The 23,886-nt window shown below is 37.0% G+C and overlaps 1 protein-coding gene across 2 annotated transcripts; it reads left to right on the top strand.

Moving 5' to 3' along the window:
• Positions 1–146: 146 nt before the first annotated feature.
• LOC127444657 (deoxynucleoside triphosphate triphosphohydrolase SAMHD1-like) lies at positions 147–11,872 on the top strand. Of its 2 annotated transcripts, none has more exons than XM_051704168.1 (17): positions 147–273; positions 1,298–1,422; positions 2,045–2,205; positions 3,470–3,585; positions 3,916–3,975; positions 5,371–5,384; positions 7,370–7,477; positions 7,904–8,050; positions 8,148–8,248; positions 8,378–8,498; positions 9,274–9,365; positions 9,587–9,672; positions 9,886–10,031; positions 10,327–10,398; positions 10,493–10,597; positions 10,820–11,011; positions 11,108–11,872. In XM_051704168.1, the coding sequence occupies exons 2-16, from the start codon at positions 1,417–1,419 to the stop codon at positions 10,997–10,999; spliced, it is 1,515 nt and encodes a 504-aa protein (XP_051560128.1). In that variant the 5' UTR covers positions 147–273; positions 1,298–1,416; the 3' UTR covers positions 11,000–11,011; positions 11,108–11,872. The 2 variants fall into 2 exon arrangements, with proteins under 2 accessions (XP_051560128.1, XP_051560127.1); XM_051704167.1 differs by having other exon boundaries at positions 157–273; positions 1,255–1,422.
• The last annotated feature ends 12,014 nt before the right edge of the window (positions 11,873–23,886 follow it).

Genomic DNA, 23,886 nt, shown 5'->3' with positions numbered 1-23,886 from the left:
CCTCAGTCTCAACATTAGTCTCTCTGATAGCAACATTTACTCAAACCTCTAATGTCAGTGATTATGCCCATCAGTCTTGTCTTTGTGACACACCCTCCTATTTTAATAATACACTTCCTGGTAGTCTGATCCAGTTGGTCCAGTCTCTAGATCTATAAAAGCTGAAAGCAGATCAACAGATTCATTGTTTTTATTATTGTTGGCAACCTCACTTGAAAAAGATGACTGAAGATCCTGAAGACCTACAGGAAATTCTTGTTTGAAAAAGTGAAGGTAAGAGAATAATGTATTTAAACAAGCCTTAAACAAATCTTGTGCTTGAGAATCTTGAGAATTACTTGCTGTTGTGACTTGAGAATATAGTACTTCTGTCAACTACACTTATTGGTTTATCTAATAATATAATTCATGACTGATCAAATACATGCCAAATATCTAGTTGAATAGTAACTCAAACATTGAATCAGCAGCATAAGAACTGGGAATGGGTTAGTACTGAAAGTGTAGTCAGTCAGTGGCATAAAATGACACTCTTTAATGTCTTGTTAGTTTTAAATAATGTTCTTGGTGACAGGCTACTAGATGTATAAAACAAGGGACGTATCAAAGTCGACCAGTTCAACCAATGTTAGAACTGTCACACTAAAATAATGTTGTTCCCAATATAATGAATCAAGCTTTGAATATGACATGTCACTGTTAGAGAGCTCAAGAACTGAGATTTTCATCTCAATATGAATTGAACCCCGAGGATGTGCAAGCAAACGTTTTTAATACACATTATTACAAGGCTCCCTGTATTATGCTATAATGATTGGTCAATTGCGAGTCAACCTTCCCACTTCTCATATCACTCTGTGATCTCTAAAATTAATTAGTAATTACATTTTCAACTCAAATCAATGTTGTGTGTTCATTTATTAATTATTTATTCAAATCATATGGTAATTTTGCAAAAAACAAACACCAGTCTAATCAGTATAATTTAAGAACCATTTTAGTCAGATTTAATCATATTCTACTGAACCTGACATCAATCTTCTTCTAAATATTTTGCATGTCTAGAAAGGAATTTAACCAAACTTAAATGTATATCCACACTAACAACACTTAAACTGTTGTTAAGGACACAACCATAATGGTTAACTGATGTTGACAGCTGAAATAAAAATCACCATCAACCTTGACAGACAAGGTTTAAGTAATTTATATTAAGAGTTTGTTGACTCAATATTTGAAAATATGTATTTACAGACAGCCATACAGTTTGACTGACTGTGTCAAATCCTTTCTGAAGGTCCAGAAGAACCATACCACCTGATGTCCAATCATCAGTCATTAACATCCTTATCTAGTCTATTGAATAAAGTAAACAAGAGTTTGTGGAAGTAATGCTTGAACTTTATAAAGGTAAACATGAAGGTAAGATCAACCGCTTAACATCCGATTTCCATTCGGAGCAAAAGCTCAATTTACATGCACACGTGTTATAATAATGTGAAAAGCATATGCAAATACTACTGCTATTACAATTTAAATGCAGAACAGTTCATTATTCAAATGGTATAATGAAGATAAGATTAACTAGTTAAAACACTACTATTAAACAACTGTTCCTGTGAAAGATAATGTTCAAGGTATAGGAATTGTAAAAACAGAAATAACTTACAGTACATAAGAGGTTATTTGTAGTTGTTTGCAAAGTGCTAAATATGTCTGGGTTTTGTTTCATGTGTAACTTCACTTTTAACCTCTGACAAAAATGTATGTCATGAATACGGAGGAAAAACAGAACAATAAAACTTAACCAACCATATATTTCTTATACACCCATTGACTGTACAGTTTATGTATTTGTTCAAGGTAACAAATCTTAATTTTACATTTGAACTAAGTCATCAATCTACATTATAATTCATATAATTTCTCCTCTTTCTAGTTTTAGATAGTTCATCTCACATTATATTACCAAATTTAAAGCTGGTTGGACATTAAACTACGATTACGATTTTAAATTCAAAGAATTGTCTTTTATACCCTGCAGATTTTCAATGACCCCATTCATGGTTCAATTGAGCTGCATCCTCTGCTGGTGAAGATCATTGATACACCTCAGTTTCAGAGACTCCGTCATATTAAACAACTGGGAGCAGGATACTGGGTCTATCCTGGAGCATCACATAATCGCTTTGAACACTCCATTGGGTAAGTGGTAGTGGTCAACCGATAGATCACAGAGGCTGATACATTTTTCTGCTTGACCGATTCGTTTCTTGAGGGTGCTGAGAATCGCCTGCTTGCATGTGAAGCGACTGAGACATGAAAACGACCAGTCACGGTTAATTTGGTTGTTACGTGCCATCTTGTTACTACAATAATAGTGTGCAACACAGTCTCATTTTAATGGTCCACATATCAGAGCCGTGACAGATGTGTTTGAGCTCATAATGTTAAAGTGCTCATCTGTTTCATTCCCCCTCTCACTCCTCAACAGTTTCCTGTAACTTTTCTAAGGATAAAAGGCAAATATCAATAAATTAATATCATATACCATCTGCAAATATGTGCATATCTCATTTAAAAAGATGCAATTCATGAACCTCATGAAAATTCAGCGTTTTCTTCCCATCGAGCACTCATCTAATATCTTCCTCTGAAGTGCGTTTTCTATCAGTCAGAATCAAAAACTTCAGGATCTAAAGTTCCTCTGATTCACATATCATGACAGTCCGTGACAATCCAAGCAGGCGATCCGGGCCGTTTAAACAGTCAGGAGATTGCTGCTTTCACTGGATCTGCACGAGCATGTGAGTGCAACTTCAAAGTAAAAGCACTTCACGTGTGCTATAAGTAAATGTCATATTCACTGTGTACTGTATGTACAATTGATTTAAGTATTTTTTTAGAAAATGCGATGGTTAATGTGCACATGCCATCCATGGTTGCTGGACTACTGTGTGTACTGTTATTTCCTTCTTCCTAATATATTAATTTCTTCATGCAAATATAAATTACAAAAATGTTGTGACTAAACAGAAATCAAAAGAAACTGCTATCTGCCATTTAAAATACAATATAATTTTTTAGATTATTTTTTACCAAGTTAAAGTTTTGTGCGAAGTTGAGTAAATATAGTGCTAAATAATTTATTATTATTATTTTTGCAATTTGATGTTTATGATATTTACTATATTAAATTGTGTGATATATTGGCATTGTATGCCTATCAGCCATCCTGCTCTCTGGATATCGGCATCGGCCATTAAAAATCCCATATCGGTCGATCACTAGTAAGTGGTTTATAATTATTTGACTGTCATGTACAGTTCTGTTTTAAAAAATGTGTACAGTAGTGCCTTTTAACAATAATCATTTTACTCCAATTTATTTACCACTGATCAATCAAGTAAATCATTTCAAGTCTAGGCCTAAATGCAATTTAAAGAAGTGTTGTTTGTGTGTTTGAAAGGGTGGCGTATTTAGCAGGATGTCTGTTAAGAAGTCTACAAGAGAAACAGCCGGAGCTCAATATTACTCTTCAAGACGATCTGTGTGTCCAAATTGCTGGTTTGTGCCATGATTTAGGTGTGTTCGTTTATCATATATGTGCATTGTATTGTATGATGTCTATTTGAGGCACAAGCCCTTCTGTTTGAATTAAAATATCTTTAAAAAGTAGATTTTGTTTTCTTCAACCCACACTGTAAAATGGACAAACAAAGTTAAGTTAAATTAAAATGAATAAAACAAAATAATCCTTGACAAGATTACATTTTCATCTAATCTAAATAAATTCTTTATACATTAAGATAAATGGATGTGCAAATGAGTGTGTACATCAAACATACAACGAGGTGGTTGTTTCATACAGTTTACAAAGTTTTCAGTTGTTTTTTTTTCCTCTCTCTCTTTAAGGTCATGGTCCATTCTCTCATTTGTTTGATATCATGTTTATCCCTGAAGTCCAGATGTCTGGTGAGTCACATTGCTCATTACATTTGTTTAAATAAACATCAAAAACCCAAGAACAAAGATTCAGCACGCTATGCAAATTTCGCCCTCTTGAGGTCTTTTTAGAAATGTAATTTCTATTTATTTTCTTTTAACTAACGTCATGGTTACTGGTGTAACCTCCGTTCCCTGATGGAGGGAACGAGACGTTGGTGTCGATGTAGTGACACTAGGGGTCACTCTTGGGAGCCCGAGACACCTCTGGTCTTTGATAAAAGGCCAATGAAAATTGGCGAGTGGTATTTGCATGCCACTCCCCCGAACATACGGGTATAAAAGGAGCTGGTATGCAACCACTCATTCAGGTTTTACGCTGAGGAGCCGATATAAGGTCCGGCCATTTCAGCGGGTAGTTCAGCGTTGTGGCAGGAGGGACCAACGTCTCGTTCCCTCCATCAGGGAACGGAGGTTACACCAGTAACCATGATGTTCCCTATCTGTCACTCACTCGACATTGGTGTCGATGTAGTGACACTAGGGGTCCCTATACAAAACGCCACAAGGCTGAACTGTGTTACGTGAACTGGCGGTGTGTGGTGGGCAGACTTGCTGTGTGCCTCATAGCCAGCACACCAGGTCGACACGTAACCTCCCCCAACACAGTTATGAGTGTCGAACGGCCCTTTTTGGGGACAAGTCGACTACCCAGAGATAGAAACAGGCTTAACCCAGTCGTGGCCTCTTTCCCCTTCTCTTTTTCCACTCCCTAAAAAAGAAGGGGGATTATCCGACTGGGCCGCCAGGTCTAGTCGGGGGGTGTCCCTCCCAAGGGGAGGACACCGCGGAGACCACACCTCGCCCCAAGAGAGGGGGGGATATTTAAGTGGAAGAATACATCACATGGTCTTTCCAACCATGTGGAGAGCCTTCAAGGTAGATCCTACCCAATGGGGGAGGAGTTACTACAACATGGAGACTGAGGGGCTCTGCCCAAGGAAGACGCAGTTTGCCAGTAGGGAAACGAACTAGCGGAAGATATAGATACCCGTATGTTCGGGGGAGTGGCATGCAAATACCACTCGCCAATTTTCATTGGCCTTTTATCAAAGACCAGAGGTGTCTCGGGCTCCCAAGAGTGACCCCTAGTGTCACTACATCGACACCAACGTCGAGTGAGTGACAGATAGGGAACTGATGTATCTGTTTTGAAAGTACAATAATTTACAGAATTAGACGATCAAAAGTATAGTCTTTATTATTATTTTTAATAACATTATTAAATGATTAGAGATTTGGTCCTGTGAACCTGTCAGTAATGAGTGTTTGTGTGACTTCAGTTCAAATGTATAATTGAGTCAGCAGTTTTACAATCATTTATAAATCTGGTCTTATTCACTAATACGGGTTTCTCTTTGTTAGGTACCCAGTGGAAGGTAAGCATTAACTCTCTCCCGTACAAACCTACTTTTGTAAAATATTACTTTTGAAGGGTTTCCTGTCGAGACACGACAACGTTACATACAAACAACAGTCCAATTTAAAGCATAAAAAATACAAATAAATATCTAAATATTAAATATAACCAACTTTAAAGCAAACGGCAGCAAAAAGTTAGCATTGGATGCAGTGACTAAGTTCTGATATCACAAAAGCAATGACCAAAACAGCTGCACTCAAAATCTTTTACAAATGCGGTAAATTAATTCTATAGAATTGTGGTCATTTTTAAAGTTGCCCAATTCTGTAAATAGTTTCAGGTTGTTGGTTTTGAACGTGAAGATTTTTTCCAGCTCTGACCAAACATATCTAAGGCCTGTATCTGAGAATTCCACAATAACAAGTACAAGATTCCCAAGATGCCAGTTTCATATCCCAGAGCATTTTACAATGAACAGTTGCATAGGGAGTCCAAATTCAAATTACACCGTATAACCTCATCCTTCAGATCAACTTCATTTCAGACTAACCAGAAACAATGACATGCAAGCAACTGCTGTGGCCTAGTATCCATGACACAGATTTTTAATAAATATGTTGCTTTCATACCTTTACTTGAACTCGATACTCTGATCGCTCACTCTCATTCTTAATTGAAATCAGGCCAGGGATGACAGCCATCACAATCTTTTCTTTCTGAGCACGAAGTACTTTAAAGCGTGTTTTTGGCGGCATTTGGACAATAAGTCCCTTTTCCCTCTGAAATTAACTTTGCGAATGTCCCGGAGATTGTCAACGCTAACAAATAAAGTTTGCTACGTGAACGTGTTGCCGCTAAAAAAAAAATCAGCCAATCAACATTTAGAGTGACAGAGCAAAAGCGTTTCTGATTGGATTATTCATTGTGGTAAACACCTGCTAATTTTATCAGCGGGACTCAGTGTGAAAAACGCTTCAAGTCAGAACAAGCAAAGAATTACGTGCTTCTACCTCAATGTGTCGCCAAAGCAACTGAATGACCTTCCTGCTGCACTGACATTAAAGATGACGAGTTTGAAGGAAAACGACAGGTTAGGCAGGATACAACGGGGCTAAAGGCACACCTTTAGAAAAAAGCACTTTTTTCTGGTCACAAAGTTTGTATCGAGCAAGTATCAAGATAAAAAAAAAGGGCATTTTTTGTGTGTGAAAAGAATAATAATGGAAAGTTGTTTTGATTAATAATAAAAAGATGGTAAGGAAGCCTTTTACCCCACTTGGGGGGGTTATATTGTTATACTGTAGATATAGGGACAATAGTTATAGAGCAAAATTTGTCCACTTATGCAAACACTTTTGAGATTTTTTTCTTATAACAAATTAATATATCGTTTAGAAAAGGGTTCCACCCTTTTGCTGTTAATTTCAATCACATTTGGCATTTCATAACATCTCATGTATTATATAAACAAACAAATCTCCATTGTGAGTGAATCAGACAATGTGAGCCAACTTTGAACATTCTTAATAACTTAAGAAAAACATTGTGTTTTATAGGAACTTTTTACCATAAATACTATCATTTCCTTTATTGGACACTCATTAAAAACTAATTTTTATTTAATAACCTTTTACAAAACTGAAAATGACAAATTAGTATTTTGTCTTAAAATAAATGTGATCATTTCAGGGATTCTCATTAGCTACATAAATGTGCATTATTTAAAAAAACTGCTAAATATTAGATCAAATTACAATATATATATATATATATATATATATATATATATATATATATATATATATATATATATATATAAAAAACTTTAGACATTGCATGCAATGATCTCATGGCAAACATGTGTATAGAAAAGTAGTGGCAGTTTTTGTTGCTATTTGGTGTTTTGGGAGAAAATCAAATCAAAAGTGCTTTTTACCCCGATGTACCCTACTATAGGCAGTTTATTGAAATATTCCATGTCTTTTATCCCCTTTCTGTCAGGTAAGATGTACTCTGAACATGCACATTTCATCTGAAGTTGTACAGCGGCTCTTGTTTCAGGTCAAAAAACACCAGAAGGAATATGGTGCTGTGCAGACAAGCACAAGGGTAGAAAATCAGCAGACTGAGAGAAAATAAATACATAAATAAATAAAACGAGTTTAGAAGCAAGAATTAAAGTTAGTGATCAATGATACTTTAATACTCCAATAATGCACAAAATAAGTGTAATTGTTTTGCTCTGAAGGTCACATTATCAGCGAGAGTGGGATTTCATAAAGATCTATTTCATAAATTTGCATTTGTGGTGGCATCAAAAATCGAACCATTATTTATTTCCAAAGTTATCACACATGAAACAACAAACATCCAGTTTGCTTATGCATACAAATCTCCTTAGTCTATACAGTACATTATCTATAAATTGATGGCTATATAAACAGACATAACTATTATACAGTACATGATTTTTAACATGTGTGATCTGTAAAGCACTCTGTGAACATACTGTATGTGTATGTGTGTTACTTTAAGCATGAGATGGCCTCGATTCAGATGTTTCAGCACATGGTTGATCAGAATGGACTGAAAGAGGTGATGGGAAACTATGGATTGAATCCAGATGAGGATCTTCCCTTTATTAAGGAATTAATTCAGGGTGTGGATACTTCAGCTAGAGAGGTACACAGTTCTGTGACCGTCCATTGCAACCAATTTCCACCAGATTGTGCAGTGTTTAAAATGCGTTGTTGAAAGTTCTTTCCACATTATTTTCCAGTGGTCAGCGAGAGGCAGGCCTGAAAATAAATCTTTCTTGTATGAGATTGTGGCAAATAAACGGAACGGCATTGATGTTGACAAATGGGACTATTTTGCCCGGTAATCATATTTAAAAAAAATGATGACATTTTTTAAAATTATGAATTATTATATTCTGTATACATATATTGTTGTCAGCTTGTGTGACACTTGCCAGAATATGGAGGTTTCGATCACCTTATTTTATAGAGACTGTCATCACCTTGGCATTGGCAACAGCTTTGACCATCAACGCCTGTTGAAATTTGCACGAGTGTGTGAGGTGGAAATAGAAGAGAAGAAAATTCATTCTATCTGCTTCAGGGACAAGGTACTTTACATGAAACATTTAATCTTCTTTACTTATTACAGAGCTCAGATGGAATCTGCAGACTTGATTTTCATTATCTAGTGCCAGTTTGTAGAATTAGGTGGAATGGATTTAAACATGGTAAAAATGTCTAAAAATGTGCCATACTAGACTCTTATTGGTAGCTGAAAGCAGAATCGATTTAGCTAAAATATTTAATAAACATGCAACTCATTAGACACTCATTAGTCTGTATACAACAATTTTTATCAAAACAGATCATACTTGAGATGTTTTGATTATTATTATTTTTAAATAAATGTTGCGAACTTGTTCTAGGATTTTCTTAACCAAACCAGTACAGCAGATTTCCCTTGTCAAAAATAATCAAAAACATGTCGAGCTTTGAATTCAGCATGGCTGCCCAAACACCAATAACATGTTATGAAATAAGATTCTTATTTTCATCCAAATCTAAAACATCCAAAACAATTGAACTGCAGTGCTCATTATCTACAGTAATATCTCAATATCTTAAATCCTTTGTCTCTATGGCAACATGCAAAATACAGTATATCTTATCATTTCTGACCATCATTAATAATTTGATAGAAGCTATTAATATTATCATTACATTTCATGAAGTAACCTGAATTGCAAATGAACTGTTTGTTTTTTTATGGCCTGTGCTTGTGATTTTTAGAAGGTTTACAGTTAAAAGTCTTAAACAATAGCTGTAGATCTTTGATCATTAATATTAGACCTCATTCCAGTTTGTTCTTTCTTTCTCTAATAGGAGGCAGATAATGTTTACGACATGTTTCGCACTAGATACACTTTGCATCGCCAGGCTTACCAGCACAAAACTATCAGCATTATTGAAATCATGTGAGCTGTGTATACAGTATGTATGATGTAGAATGTATGATAAGTGTCATTGATTAAACTTTAGAATTATAATAGATTTGCTATAATTGTAAAATATGAATGTTTCCTGTTCCTACAGATATAGTTAAGCACTTTTTCATTTGGCAGAATACTGTTATAAATATTTTGTACATAATTCTGCTTTAAAAGTTAACATGTGCTGGGTCCTCTTTGCATATTAGGATCAAAGAAGCTTTTCTACAAGCCAATGAACACCTCCACATCTCAGCAGCCATAGAAAACATGGTGGAATACACTAAACTCACAGGTCAGCTGAAATGTCCAAATGTATTTACATTTAGTCATTTAGCAGACGCTTTTATCCAAATATATGGTACATTTAATTCTTAATAATGCTTGAGAACACAAATGCAAGGCCATCATGGTTCCAACAAACTCCAATAAATTAGAGGACTTTTATCAGGTTTTAATTAAAAAGAAATTAAATTTAAATCTAATTAGACTCTCATATTTCTATTAGATCACTTATTTGAGAAGATCTTGTACTCCACTGATGACAACCTGAAAGATGCTCGAATGATACTTGAGGACATTGTCAATAGACGCCTGCCAAAGTTTGTTGGAGAAGCCAGACTGATAGAAGCTGAAAATGAAGACATCTCAAAGGTTGGACTGAGGCATTCTGACATTGTATAATTAAAACAGATATCGGTCTTTCAGATGGATCAATGAACAAATTTACAGTTGTATTGAAATGTTGTTTGGCAGATACTTTCTTTTTAAAGCAAAGTGATATTGTGGCTACCACATAAGTAACATTCAATAGTTTGTACAAATGGGCTAATGAAAAAGAATAACACATATATGTAAAAAATATGATATCTTTCACCCTCACATCATCAGTTTTTTACTTGTATCTAAAATGCATTATAGACTGACTTCTTACTTTCAAATCCTCCAGAAAACTCTAAAGGATAATTGGATGACAGCTGTGGAGAAATGGTCTAAAAATGCACTGGAATTCATGGTTGTTGTACGTTATTTAAAAAATGTGTTTCCAGCTTGATCTTAACATTTTAGCTTTGCTGTTTGAGTGGCTATAGCATTTGAAATCTCTGCTTATCCAGGTTGTCAATATGGATCATGGCATAAAGGGTAAAAATCCCATTGACAACGTCTATTTCTACAGCAAGAGGGATCCGGCCAAAGCCTTCAAGATTAGGAAATATCAGGTATCCATGGCAAAATATTATGATTAAATAAATTATGATTAATTGCAAGTACTGTACTCATATATATGCCTCTAAAAAAGGATGCCTCTTGTCCATATAAACATGCAAATAGTCCATATCGGGCCATAATGTACTTTTTTCTGAACTCCATCTATAATGTTAGTCCAGTTTTCTTGCTGCAAAAGCCACACCCATTATGTCAGACACCTCTTGTACTGACAGGTGTCCAGTTTCCTGCCGGTGAAGTTTTATGAAAAGCTTGTAAGAGTGTACTATCGAGGTACAGAGAAACGGGAACTAGAAGAAGCTCAGCAGTGCTTTGAGAGTTGGTGCAAAGACAATTTTGGAATTCTGACTGAAGAGGGAAAATGTTCTCAGGCTACATACCAAAGCAAGGATTAACAAATCACTGAGGTATCACCTACTGTAAAAACTAATACTGTTTAAGTGTGTCCATATGTACAGCACATGTATAAGTGTACTTAGGTGTGTAATCATCTTATGTTCCAGAATATTACCCCATAAAAGCACACCAGATCCAGATCATGGATGCTTATGACATGAAAATGATCAGTGAAGAGAGGAGATTCAACAGCATGATAACACGAGAAGTTGACATGTTGCTACCAATTGTTCCTGTATTGACTGTATTCGGCCGAGTCACTAAAAAGCGGCATCTCCCATCAGACATTTTTGCTTCAGTTCAAATGTGTTTACTTTTTCCTGTGGCGTGACTGATAGCATGTTGCATGAGCAGCCTCAGAGACATGAGTTCTGTTCCCATGGAAACCAGGAAGTAATTGCGTTCACATAAATAAGGATGAGCACGATTCAGAGGTTGCCATTTCCTTCTAAGATTAAATTCCATTTACGGTTAGGATTAGGGTTTGGGTTAGGGGGTAGAGAAGTGAAGACAAAAACAATGGAAGTTATGCAAATGTATAATCCTATTTACTCTGTAGCTGAACTCAACCTGTTGAATTGCAGTTTCCCTTCTGTAGTGTTTTCTGATGTGGCCGTATTAGTACTTGCTGTGATAAAGATGCCAAACTATTACACTATTTATAGAAACTAATTGTTATTTTGTATAGGAATATCCTGATGTGGGGATTTTTTTCTTTCAATTTGCTATTAAACGCTTATAAATTTGTTTCAGTAGATCTATATTAACCACAATAAAAAGCTTACTGAATGGTGACTGAGGCTTTCAATCTGCCTATCATCTCCTTTTGTCTCCTATTTTTTTTTTTTTTACTTCTGCTTGATTAGAAATAATAAAAAAAGAAATGTCCTCTCACTTTCAACTTCTTTTATTTTCAGCAAACTTAACATGTGTAAATATTTGTATGAACATAAAAAGATTCAACAACTAAGACATAAAATGAACAAGTTTCACAGACATGTGACTAACAGAAATGGAATAATGTGTCCCTGAACAAAGGGGGGGTCAAAATCAAAAGTAACAGTCAGTATCTGGTGTGGCCACCAGCTGCATTAAGTACTGCAGTGCATCTCCTCATGGACTGCACCAGATTTGCCAGTTCTTGCTGTGAGATGTTACCCCACTCTTCCACCAAGGCACTTGCAAGTTCCCGGACATTTCTGGGGGGAATGGCCCTAGCCCTCTCCCTCCGATCCAACAGGTCCATTCTCAATGGGTGTGCTCAGACGTGCTCAATGGGATCGAGATCTGGGATCTTCACTGGCCATGGCAGAACACTGACATTCCTGTCTTGCAGGAAATCATGCACAGAACGAGCAGTATGGCTGGTGGCATTGTCATGCTGGAGGGTCATGTCAGAATGAGCCTGCAGGAAGGGTACCACATGAGGGAGGAGGATTTCTTCCCTGTAACGCACAGCTTTGAGTTTGACTGCAATGACAACAAGCTCAGTCCGATGATGCTGTGACACACCGCCCCAGACTATGACGGACCCTCCACCTCCAAATCGATCCCGCTCCAGAGTACAGGCCTCGGTGTAATGCTCATTCCTTCGACGATAAACACAAGTCCGACCATCACCCCTGGTGAGACAAAACCGCGACTCGTCAGTGAAGAGCACTTTTTGCCAGTCCTGTCTGGTCCAGTGAAGGTGGGTTTGTGCCCAGAGGCGACGTTGTTGCCGGTGATGTCTGGTAACGTCTGGTATCGAACTTCTTTCGATGTTATTTAGTGGTGAAAAAAAAACTCGAGAGGAACCTGACCTCTGGTTTTATGATATATATATACATAATCCAATATTATTTAGCGGACTGAGCAAAAACGATCGGCACTTGTAATTTTTTTGGCCTCTTCCCCCGTTTCACTTTGCATGTAAACTTTATTTCCGTTATTACTGGCTCATAATGTGCACGTGTTGTGCTAATATCCGTTTACATTTCAATGTCAAAAGCAGAGAATAATAAGTGTCATGTAATCTCGAGTTTCTTACATTGTCAGATTTTTGAATAAGCTTGTTTTTGATACTTACGAGCGTCTTGCTCAGTGTCATGCTCCGTGTCGTCTGGGAGAGGCTGAATGTTCAATGCAACTTTGCTGCTGCTGTCCATCAATTTGTGCGATGTCGGCATAAATAAAACATGTTTGATGTACTGTAACGCCGGGACATGATGCCGTTGTTTGGCAAATTCATCAAGTTGTAACGCTACAATCTACTTGCTATTTGCCATCGATCTTCTCGCCTATGTACTGTAAGTATATTGCTCTGTTTTTCCTGTGAGTGCTCAGCGCCCCTTACCGGGGAGGAGACTGTTTCGCAGCTCTCAGTGTTGCGCTGCTTGGTTTTACTTACACTATAATGTGTTTGTTTATGTATTGTATGATACAAATGGTATTGAATCATGAGCGTTTTATCCAACAATACAATACAATACAATACAATATTTTTTTACACCCCTAATATATAGGGGTCTGTTGAATACTTGTTCTGACTGGTTGACAGGCGTTCAAGGTGTGCAATTATTTTTCAAGTAAATGCATGGCTATGAAGGCTATGAGGTCTTGACCACATAACAGTTCCAGATCACTACGCCAAATTATTTCAGTTATTTATAAGAGCAGTAGAGGCTACCATAGCCAGATAACCAATAAAAACAAAGACATTGGTTAAGTACATCAGATAAGAATGACAAACAATGTCTATAATATCCTACAATTATTTCAATTTCGATTGAAAAGAGTCCTTGGGCTCCTTCTCTTTCTCTCTCTCTTTCGCTCTTGTCTCACCCACACACACCGTACATGCTACCACAACAAAATAACCATATAAACAAAGACATTGGTGAAAGTAAATCGGTTAAGAACGTCAAACAATGTCTATAATATCCTACAATTATTTCAATTTCAGTTGAGAAACTCCCTCATCTCCCCTGCACTTACACACACTCACACACATACATATACACACACATACACACACACACACACACACATTGAGACTCATGTCATGACCAACAAATAGAGCCACACCCCTATGACTTGATCAATACAACAGTTTCTATTATCCGAAATAACTGTTAATATGTGAAACTTTTTATGTTTCAATGTATTTCGCCCTAATCAGCCTCACATACAGTACTGTAGCTATAGTGGAAAGCATCATCATGCAACCCCTCCCCCTCTGTTTTGCTCGCACACACACACACACACACACACACACACACATACACACATGTGCACTACCTTGTTATTCCAATGCCGAAAATCAGCGCATCCTCCGTTGCTAGTTCTAAAGTGATGTTTTCAAACTAGCAACGAAAGCTTGAGCTGTATCAGAGCAAGACGCTGAATCCGTGGCGGAAGAAAGTAGTTCCACTTACAAGAGCGTTTTAGGGATGAAAACTAGAAAATGTCTTGAGACAAAACCCTGAATGATGTATTAAGGTGTGGTAACCATGGTTTAAGTGGAATAATTGACTCCGGACCATTGAATTATTGAAAAATAATGCACAATAATTCAGTGGTCCTTCGTCAATTATTCCTCAGTTGTTTTGTTTTAGAAACATTCTAGTTATAATTTACAGTTGATATCTCACTATATCAATACTAGTTTGCCATTTAGTAAAATTGTTGGTAAATATTTTGCCCTATATTGCAAGAATCAGTGGTATGTTTTTCAATGACTCATGCATGCAATATTGTCATGAAGTTCTGTTGAATGAATTGATCTACTCCTATACCTTGATGTTGTATACTGAATTAATTGTCCTTTCATAGCCATTAGAAACAGTTAAGTTTCAGCAGTTGCATGGTTTGTATAGTTTTTTGATTTGCTAAAAGCCTGAAAGCACCATATCACTCATGAATTAACAGGGCATGTGAAACATTCAACCAGACATTATTACTTGGATCATTTCCAGGGATTGAAGAAGTCATTGCCCTAAGCAGGTTGCCTTTATCGATGCAGACATGGCATAATGCAACCTACTGTATTACCATTGAGACACATAAGGTAGAAACAGATTGCAGCCCATTTAAATAAAACCATTAAAAAAAAGACCATAAAAAAGAAAGACCATAACTGTAATTGACACTGTTTAATACATCTATTACAAAACAGCAAATGAGGTCTGAGATAGTAAAGTGTGTATAAATGTCTGTTCCTGGTCCTCACGTGTTTCTACTGGTGATCAAACTGGGAGTGAGATTCACAAAAGAGGAGAGGGACACAGTGCAGTGGATTCAGGAGAACTTTGGAGAAGATGCTTCAAACTACACAATCATTCTGTTCACTCATGCTGATCAGCTGAAGGGTAAACCTCTGGATGAGTACATCAGGAAAAGTAACTATTTACCAAAAATAGTTGATAGCTGTGGTGGTAGATATCACTCATTCAACAATGAAGCAAAAGCAATCAAGATCAGGTCACAGAACTGCTGCAAAAGATCACTGCAATTATAGAGGAACATGATGTAAGGCATTACACTCCTGATATGTTTAGAACGACTCAAATAGAAATTATATGGTAGAATAGAACAAAGACAGCAAAGATGGTATGTGCTGTTGCATTGCTAGGAATTGGGCTTCTAGGAACAGCAAAAATACTTTCAGAAGTGGCAGAAATTGTAAAACAGAGCAAGAGTAGCAATACTAGCAGGAGCAGCAGCTGCAAAAGGAGTGGGTACAGTAGGAACAGCAGCAGGAGGAGGAGCAGCAGGAGGAGGAGCAGCTGCAGGAGCAGCTGCAGGAGGAGGAGCAGCTGCAGGAGGAGGAGCAGCTGCAGTAGGAGGAGCAGCAGCAGGAGGAGGAGCAGCAGCAGTAGGAGCAGCAGCTACAGGAGGAGCAGCAGCAGGAGGAGGAGCAGCAGCAGCAGGAGGAGCAGCTGCAGGAGGAGGAGCAGCTGCAGGAGGAGGAGCAGCAGCAACTGCAAAAGGAGTGGCTACAGCAGGAGGAGGAACAGCAGCAAGAGCAGCAGCAGGAGGAGCAGCAGCAGGAGGAGGAGCAGCTGCAGGAGGAGGAGCAGCTGCAGTAGGAGGAGCAGCAGCAGGAGGAGGAGCAGCAGCAGTAGGAGCAGCAGCTACAGGAGGAGCAGCAGCAGGAGGAGGAGCAGCAGCAGCAGGAGGGGCAGGAGCAGCAGCAGCAAGAGGAGGAGCAGCTGCAGGAGGAGCAGCTACAGGAGGAGCAGCAGCAGTAAGAGGAGCAGCAGTAGGAGGAGCAGCTACAGGAGGAGCATCTGCAGTAGGAGGAGCATCTGCAGTAGGAGGAGCAGCAGCAGTAGGAGGAGCAGCAGGAGGAGGAGGAGCAGCAGCAGGAGGAGGAGCAGCAGCAGCAGGAGGGGCAGGAGCATCAGCAGCAAGAGGTGCAATAGTAGCAGGAGAAACAGGAGTAGCAGCATTAGCAATAGGAGGAGCAGCAGCAGTTGTGACATTGATAAGGACACTGAAATATTTTAGATGGTAGAGTATTTACAACTTTAGATTTTTAGGTTGTAGTGAAGAGTACAAATATTTACAAACTACAGTTTGACCACACTATTTATTTATATAAATTGTGAAATGACAAGCTTTTCTCTATTGGAATATAGTTTATATAATTAATTCCAAAGTCATGTTCAATGTAATTATTCAAACTTGACACTTATACACCTACTAACACTTATACACACACAATTGAAACAAATGGCAAATAAGCAGGTTACCCATAATGTGCCAATGGACCTTTAAAAGTAAATGCATAAAGAAATAAAGATTTTTACACCTAACATCTTACTCCAAAACTCATGAGAATATCAAAATTACACAATTTGTATTGATATATTGAAAGATTCTGTGCATTGTGAGTACTAAACCATAGGGATTCCTGGGAAATCTTACTGCGTCAGAGTTGTGTCTTGTGTATTCAGTCTGAACATAGTGTCAGCCATGAGCTTTCGTGACTACTACGCATTCTTTCTGCAGCCCGAACCAGTTTCTCCCCTGATGATATTGTCATCTCTTCCAGCATTATGTGAGTAAAGAGTTAACTTGTGCTGATGCAGTGCACGGCCAGAGACGAAAAACAATAAATAAGTGACTGCAGAAAATAATGCTTAGAAAGAGCATTAAGCAACAATGAAACTAACATTAGTCATCTCCTGCATGAAAGTTCAGCTATGAATGTGCTGGGGCATGTACTGTAAATGTGGTGCCCTGCTGTTTTGTTAGCATGATAATGAGACTAAATGTAAAATAATCCAGCATCAATTGTTTTTTAAATAGAACCCATAAGACACTAGTTACACCACTAGTGTAAAGCAAATGCATATTACAGGTTTGCTTTTGAAAATACAGCTTGGAGTTTAATCCATGACTGTACAAATGACCATGTTGCCAGAAAAATGTGCACAACAATGGAGAATAGTTTATTTTTAGGGGCCTGAATGTGAAGGTGCCAGATGCCTATTGTATTTGTTAATGCAGCCCTGTGAACCATTCGTAGTAAAATTATGAAATATGGCACACTGAAAGGGGTGGATGAGGTCTCAAGGCCAAGCTCTATAGCCACCAGTTCAAAAATTTACTTCTAACTTTTGGACAGTTTGGTCTAAAAACAAAATTACATTCTCTGATTTTTCTCCTTGTGGTGATTGTAATGGACCCTTTAAATTAAATCTCTGCCCATTATAGTGGCCACTATGTTGGATTGTAATATTTGTAGTTTTTTTCTACTCCTACAATCTTGAATGAGCACTTTAACTAAAAAAAATGTTCCAGATGCCACAGAAATTGATTTTTGATTTTTACCTTTGTTGAATATTTACAGCAATGCAAAGCTGTTGGTGTAATTGGACAATTATCTGAGGGTGCATGCACATTCTGGTGACCGCTCCACCTATAGGTTCCCAAAACATTTGAACACTTTTGCCTAAAATCACGAGGCTGGTGTCTATGGATTTCTTGGGTCAAGAGGATTTCAACTATATCAGTTTTATTCTACATTATCTTTTGGTGGATTTAAAATAAAATTGGTATGCGTAATAACATCATTTGAGGTGCTGGTAATGTGATGTCATTTGTGCATCATTGGTGGTACAGCATTTATGTTTGTATTTTGCCGTATAGTAGAAAGTATAACAAATCAAATGTACCATTTCATGAACAGATGATGATCTGGTTACAACACTTCTCTCTGCAACAGTACATTGATCTGAGATCTCAATTCGGTTTTGTGTAGTTCTTTTACAATATTGTCACTGGATAGTAAGGGAGGACCCAAATAAAATACAAAATCAACGAGAGAGAGAGAGAGAAATTAACAAATGAAAATACAGAAACTAGACTGACCGAAAAACTGGGGACAGGATACAGAACAGACTTGAGCAAGCTAACAAAGTAGCAAAACAATCCAACAAAAACAGAAAAATGGAGAATATATACACACGAGCTGGTAATTGGACGGAGGTGGAGAAACAATCAGTCGTCCTGGTAACAGAGCTGACGTTCTCCACATAGCACCTGCAAAACAAGAGGGAGAGAGAGAGAGGGAAACAGAGACACATGAAAAGACAGACAGATAGGAGAGACTGTCAAGGCCAGACAGTCCAGCCTCATGGCATCCAAACTGGGCAGGACAGGGCAGGATGGAACGACCAAGGGCGGGAGGGTTGTGGGGCTCATTGACTTGCTCCTCAGCATAAATGTCAATGCCGTGCCCATTCTGTGATATCTTACCCAGGGTGGTACCATGAGAGACCTTCTCCTTCTGGCTGGGAGTTGGGTAGAGATAAATTCCCATATTACCTCTGCTGGGTCCAAAACTGGTTGGGTTGTTCTGTAACAGGTTAGTAAGAAAGGACCCGAAGGCAGAATAGGACTTTTACTAAATAAAAAACTTCAATACAAATCAACACTCTCACGAGTGAGAGGAATAAACAACTGAAAACGAAGAATATATAGGGTGAGGTGATTGAAGACATGTGCCGCTGGTGACGAGCTGGGTGGAGAAATAATCAGTCGTCCTGGCAACAGAGCTGACGTTCTCCATGTGGCGCCTGAGATAGAGGGAAACACAGACAAACACACCAACACACAAAAAGACAGACATACAGGAGGGACTGTCCAGCCTAGACTGTGACAAATACATAATGTTTCAAATCAACTTTACAGAAAATAGAAAAATATTGCATTACAAACTCTGTAGTGAGCAAGGCAAAGGGAACAGCTGCAAGGACAAACTCCCAGATGTTAGATAAATGATAAAGAAACCTCAGACTCATGCACAGTTTTAATATTATAACCTTTTTCTAAACTTGAGAACTCTTTTCAGAAATGAACGGAAAGAATGCTGATCTGTGCCTCAGTTTCAAGAGTGAATCTCACTGAGCATGAGAACAGTGGTCTCACCATCCAGAAGATTTATTATATAGGGAATACCGAGGCTGGTTGGCTACAGGTTTTACACAATGTGTAAAATGTTTGTGGCTCACTGTCCTGGGTGAAGGGCTTGAGGCTCGAGGCTTGACCTGTGCACGAACGGAACAGGAACTAATAAAATTAGTTCCTGTCAAATATGAGCTTTTAAATATTTTACATTTATACATTTTATACATTTATATGCATTGTACAAGTTGATACAATTAAAAAGTTCATATTAATTCTAAACAATATTTTATTTATTAATAATAATCATAGTAATATAAAATTACATATATTATTAAGAAGTTCTGTAGTCCTAGTTTGAAATTTGAAATAAATGTTGTTTGTTTTTCTGTGTGTTGCTTCTCTGCTAAAAAGTCAGTGTTTTAACACTGTGCCAACCAACCCCAATATGGAGTTGGTTGGCACAAATGCACAACTTTAATAATTAATTAACAAAAGTCAATAATTATTTGGTAACATCAAAGTGGCTTGTTTTTTTTTTTTTTTTTAGAACTTAAGCTTTCATTTGCACATATTTGGGGTTTCTTAATGTTTGTTACAAGAGAGATATTCAAAAAAGAATGAAAAGTGTGCCAACCAATCCCACTCTCCCCTACAATGCAATGGTTCTCAGATGGATGAGTAATCTTGCTCACTAAACTGGCAGTTGCATGTCGAAGCACCATTTGTTTGAGATTATATGTTAACCAACTTCAAAATGCTTTAAAACACAAAAATTATTTGTATTTTGTATTTATTTATTTTTTACAATATAATGTGCACTTGGATCTATTTCGTATGGTTTCATGATTAAAGTCAGGTGTTTAACTGCAGTATATCACTAGAAATATCAGTACGGTATTTTAACACCTACACTATATGGCCAAAAGATTGTGGACACCATATGTGCTTGATGAACATTTGATTTCAAAACCTTAGGCATCAATTTCCCCCTTTGCTGTAATAACAACTTCCACTCTTTTGGGAAGGCTTTCCACTATACTGTATGTAGTAACATGGCTGCAGGGATTTGCTCTCATTCAGACACAAGGCTATCAGTGAGGTCAGTTGGGTTCAGGTTTGGGCTTTGTGCAGGCCAGTCAATTTCTTCCACGCCAGACACAGTAAACCATTTCTTTATGGACCTCACTTTGTTCACAGGGGCATTGTCATGCTGGAACAGAAAAGGGCTATCAGTTGCCACAAATTTGGAAGCACACAAAGTCCAAGCCATTAAGATTTTTCTTTACTGGATTTAATGGAGTAACCAGATTCGTTAATTAGAAGGGGGTGTCCACAAACTTTTGGCCAAATAGTGTATATAGATCACAAAATTTTATTTTTACTAGCTCTTTATCCAATAGTAGTGAGCTGTAGTAGAGTAGTTACTTTAAAGGGATAGTTCACCCCTCCTCCCCAAAACAAATTCTCTCATCATTTACTCACCCTTATATCATTTCAAACTCGTACGACTTTCATTCTTTGGCAGAACACAAACAAAGATATTTTAATGGAGATATTATGTCTGTTTGTCCATACAATGTAAGTCAATGGGGTCCAAACATTGATGCTCAAAAATAACGTAAAGACAGCATAAAATGGTCGAGTCAGATTCTTTAAACAATCTTTAGGTTGGTGTAAAGTAGGGGTTGCACAACTGATCTTTAATAGTTGAAATGTTGAGCCAATTAGTTTAGTCTTGACGTCATTCCACTGGGGGTCCTATAGGTTTCCATAAAAATATCCATAGTAGTTTGATACCTGAGGGGAAAATTATGACTGACGGTCTATGTAGTAACGCGCTACATGTACTCCATTACATTTACTTGAGTAACTTTTTGGAAAAAAAATTTACTTTTATGAATAAATGAATGAATAAAGCATGATCTTGCTTCAGTGTATAATTAAACATTATATATAACTTGGGACAGTTTTTCACTGTAATAATTACTAGAAAACAGTTTACAAACTTCTATCTGACAGCTTCATCCAAATCTGAGAAGCATCCTTAAAGTGATAGTTCATCCTTAAATTAATATCATATCATAATTTTCTCATGTTCTTCCAACCCCATGAATCTTTCTGTATTCTGTGGAACCCAAAAGATGTTAGACAGAATGTTAGAGACTGACAGTCTCAGTCACCATTCCCTTTCAAAATATGGAGAAAAAAAACATGCAGTGAAAGTAAATGACGATTAAGGTTAGCATTTTGTCTAACATCTCCTTATAGGAATAATTTTTCAGAAATTTTAAATTCTCACATAATTTACTCACCCACATGCCATCCCAGATGTTTTTTATTTTCTTCTTCTGCTGAACAGAAAGATTTTTAGAAGAATATCTCAGCTCTGTTAGTTTATACTAGAATGCAAGTGAATGGGTACCAAATCTTTGAAGCTCAGAAAGCGCATAAAGACAGCAGTAAAGGTATTCAAATGACACTGGTTCAGTCTATGTCTTCAGAAGGGATATGATAAGTGTGAGTGAGAAACCGATCAATATTTAAATCCTGACATATTCTTCTAAAAATCTTCATTTGTGTTCTGCAGAAGAAAGTCATACACATCTGGGATGGCATGAGGGTAAGAAAATTAGAGCATTTACATTTTTTGGTGAACTATCCCTTTAATTTGATGTATGAAAGAAAGAAGCCATATTGGTTTGGAACAACATGGTGGTGAATGATAACAATTTCCATTATTAACAATAATATTAATAAAAGTTTTCTTATTATTAATAATAATAATAATAATAATCATTCTGTAATGCATGTTAAATGTGTATCATGTACTGGAGTATAGGAGAGTAAACATCCATTACGTTATATGTGAAAGTAACTAGTTACTCACTACTTGAGTATTCTTTTTATTCTTACTCTTACTCAAGTAATTTTTTACATTATTACTTTTACTTGAGTATTTTTTTAAAGTAATTGTACTTTTACTTGAGTAAAGTCTTTGGCTAATCTACCCACCTCTGGCTGTATGTGAATAGTTCAGATGGAACAAACATCAACCATTAAAGGGACTGTTCACCCAAAAATGGAAATTCAGTCATTATTTAGTCACCCTCATGTTGTTCTAAACCTGTACTACCTTTCTTTTTCAGATGGAAGAAAAAGACATTTAGGAAAATATCCTGCTTGTTGTTGTCCATGCAGTGGCAATGTATGGTGACTATCTCTTTAAGCTTCAAAAGGAGGAAAAAGTACAATTGAGAAGTCTAATAAATTATTCCATGAGACTCGTATTATTCTGAAAGCATAGGATGAGTTTTGGTGAGAAACAAACCGAAATATAATGTATTATTTAGTGAACATCTTCACAGACCATTACTCCCCTAATAATAGTTTTAGTAGACTAGTCTGTGCAACCCCTGGTGAAAAGACCAAGTCTAAGGGCTCCAGTCTTTGGAAAAACAAATGCAATGCAGCAACCAGAAATATTGTGTTTTTCTTTACATTCATATCACAGCACAATAAATACGTGAACTGGACACCAACTCTGCTACATTTGTCTCCTACTAAATAAAACTAACATTATTGATGGCAGGTGCTATTCAGCTTAGTGGAGTGCTTTAGCACCTCTTCAGAGTCTCTGCCCAGAGACATCCCCTGTGCTTCATAAAACCTGCAAGCCACCCCATAGTTGTTGTTAATGTCTTTAGAGCACTTGCACCTCTCAAATCCTGAAGACCACACAGAGGCTGGTATATCAGAGACTCATCACTAGACCCTCTGCAGTTTGCCTGCCGGCCCCAGGCACACACAAACAAATCCTTGGCTGAACATGATTCAATTATGGACAGTGGTTCCACGTGATTGAAACATGTTCTCTTAACAAAACTGAATAAATTTAAACCCGAGAAAATGGACCATGTAAAACTAACTTGAATGAATGGTGTTCTATTAACTTGAATGAATGGTGTTAATTTAATATAAATTAATGGTGTTTGTTTAACTTGAAAGAATGGTGTTTGTTTAACTTGAATGAATGGTGTTCCTTTAACATGATTGAATGGTGTTTGTTTAATATGAATGAACTGTGTTTGTTTAACTTGAATGAATGGTGTTCATTTAATATGAATGAATGGTGTTCATTTAACATGATTTAATGGTGTTCGTTTAATATGAATGAATTGTGTTTGTTTAACTTGAATGAATGGTGTTCATTTAATATGAATGAATGGTGTTAGTTTAACATGAATAAATAGTGTTTGTTTAACATGGATGAATATTGTTCATTTAATATGAATGAATGGTGTTCATTTAATATGGATTAATAGTGTTTGTTTAACTTGAATGAATGGTGTTTAACATGAATGATGTTCATTTAACTTGAATGTATTGTGTTCATTTAATATGAACGAATGATGTTAGTTTAACTTCAATGAATGTGTTCATTTAACTTGAATGAATGGTGTTCACTTATCATGAATGAATGGTGTTATTT

The sequence above is a fragment of the Myxocyprinus asiaticus genome, chromosome 8 (assembly GCF_019703515.2).
Source record: "Myxocyprinus asiaticus isolate MX2 ecotype Aquarium Trade chromosome 8, UBuf_Myxa_2, whole genome shotgun sequence".
Lineage (NCBI taxonomy): Eukaryota > Metazoa > Chordata > Actinopteri > Cypriniformes > Catostomidae > Myxocyprinus > Myxocyprinus asiaticus.
The sequence above is the reverse complement of the archived record's forward strand: the minus strand, read 5'-3'. Positions and strand labels throughout refer to the sequence as shown.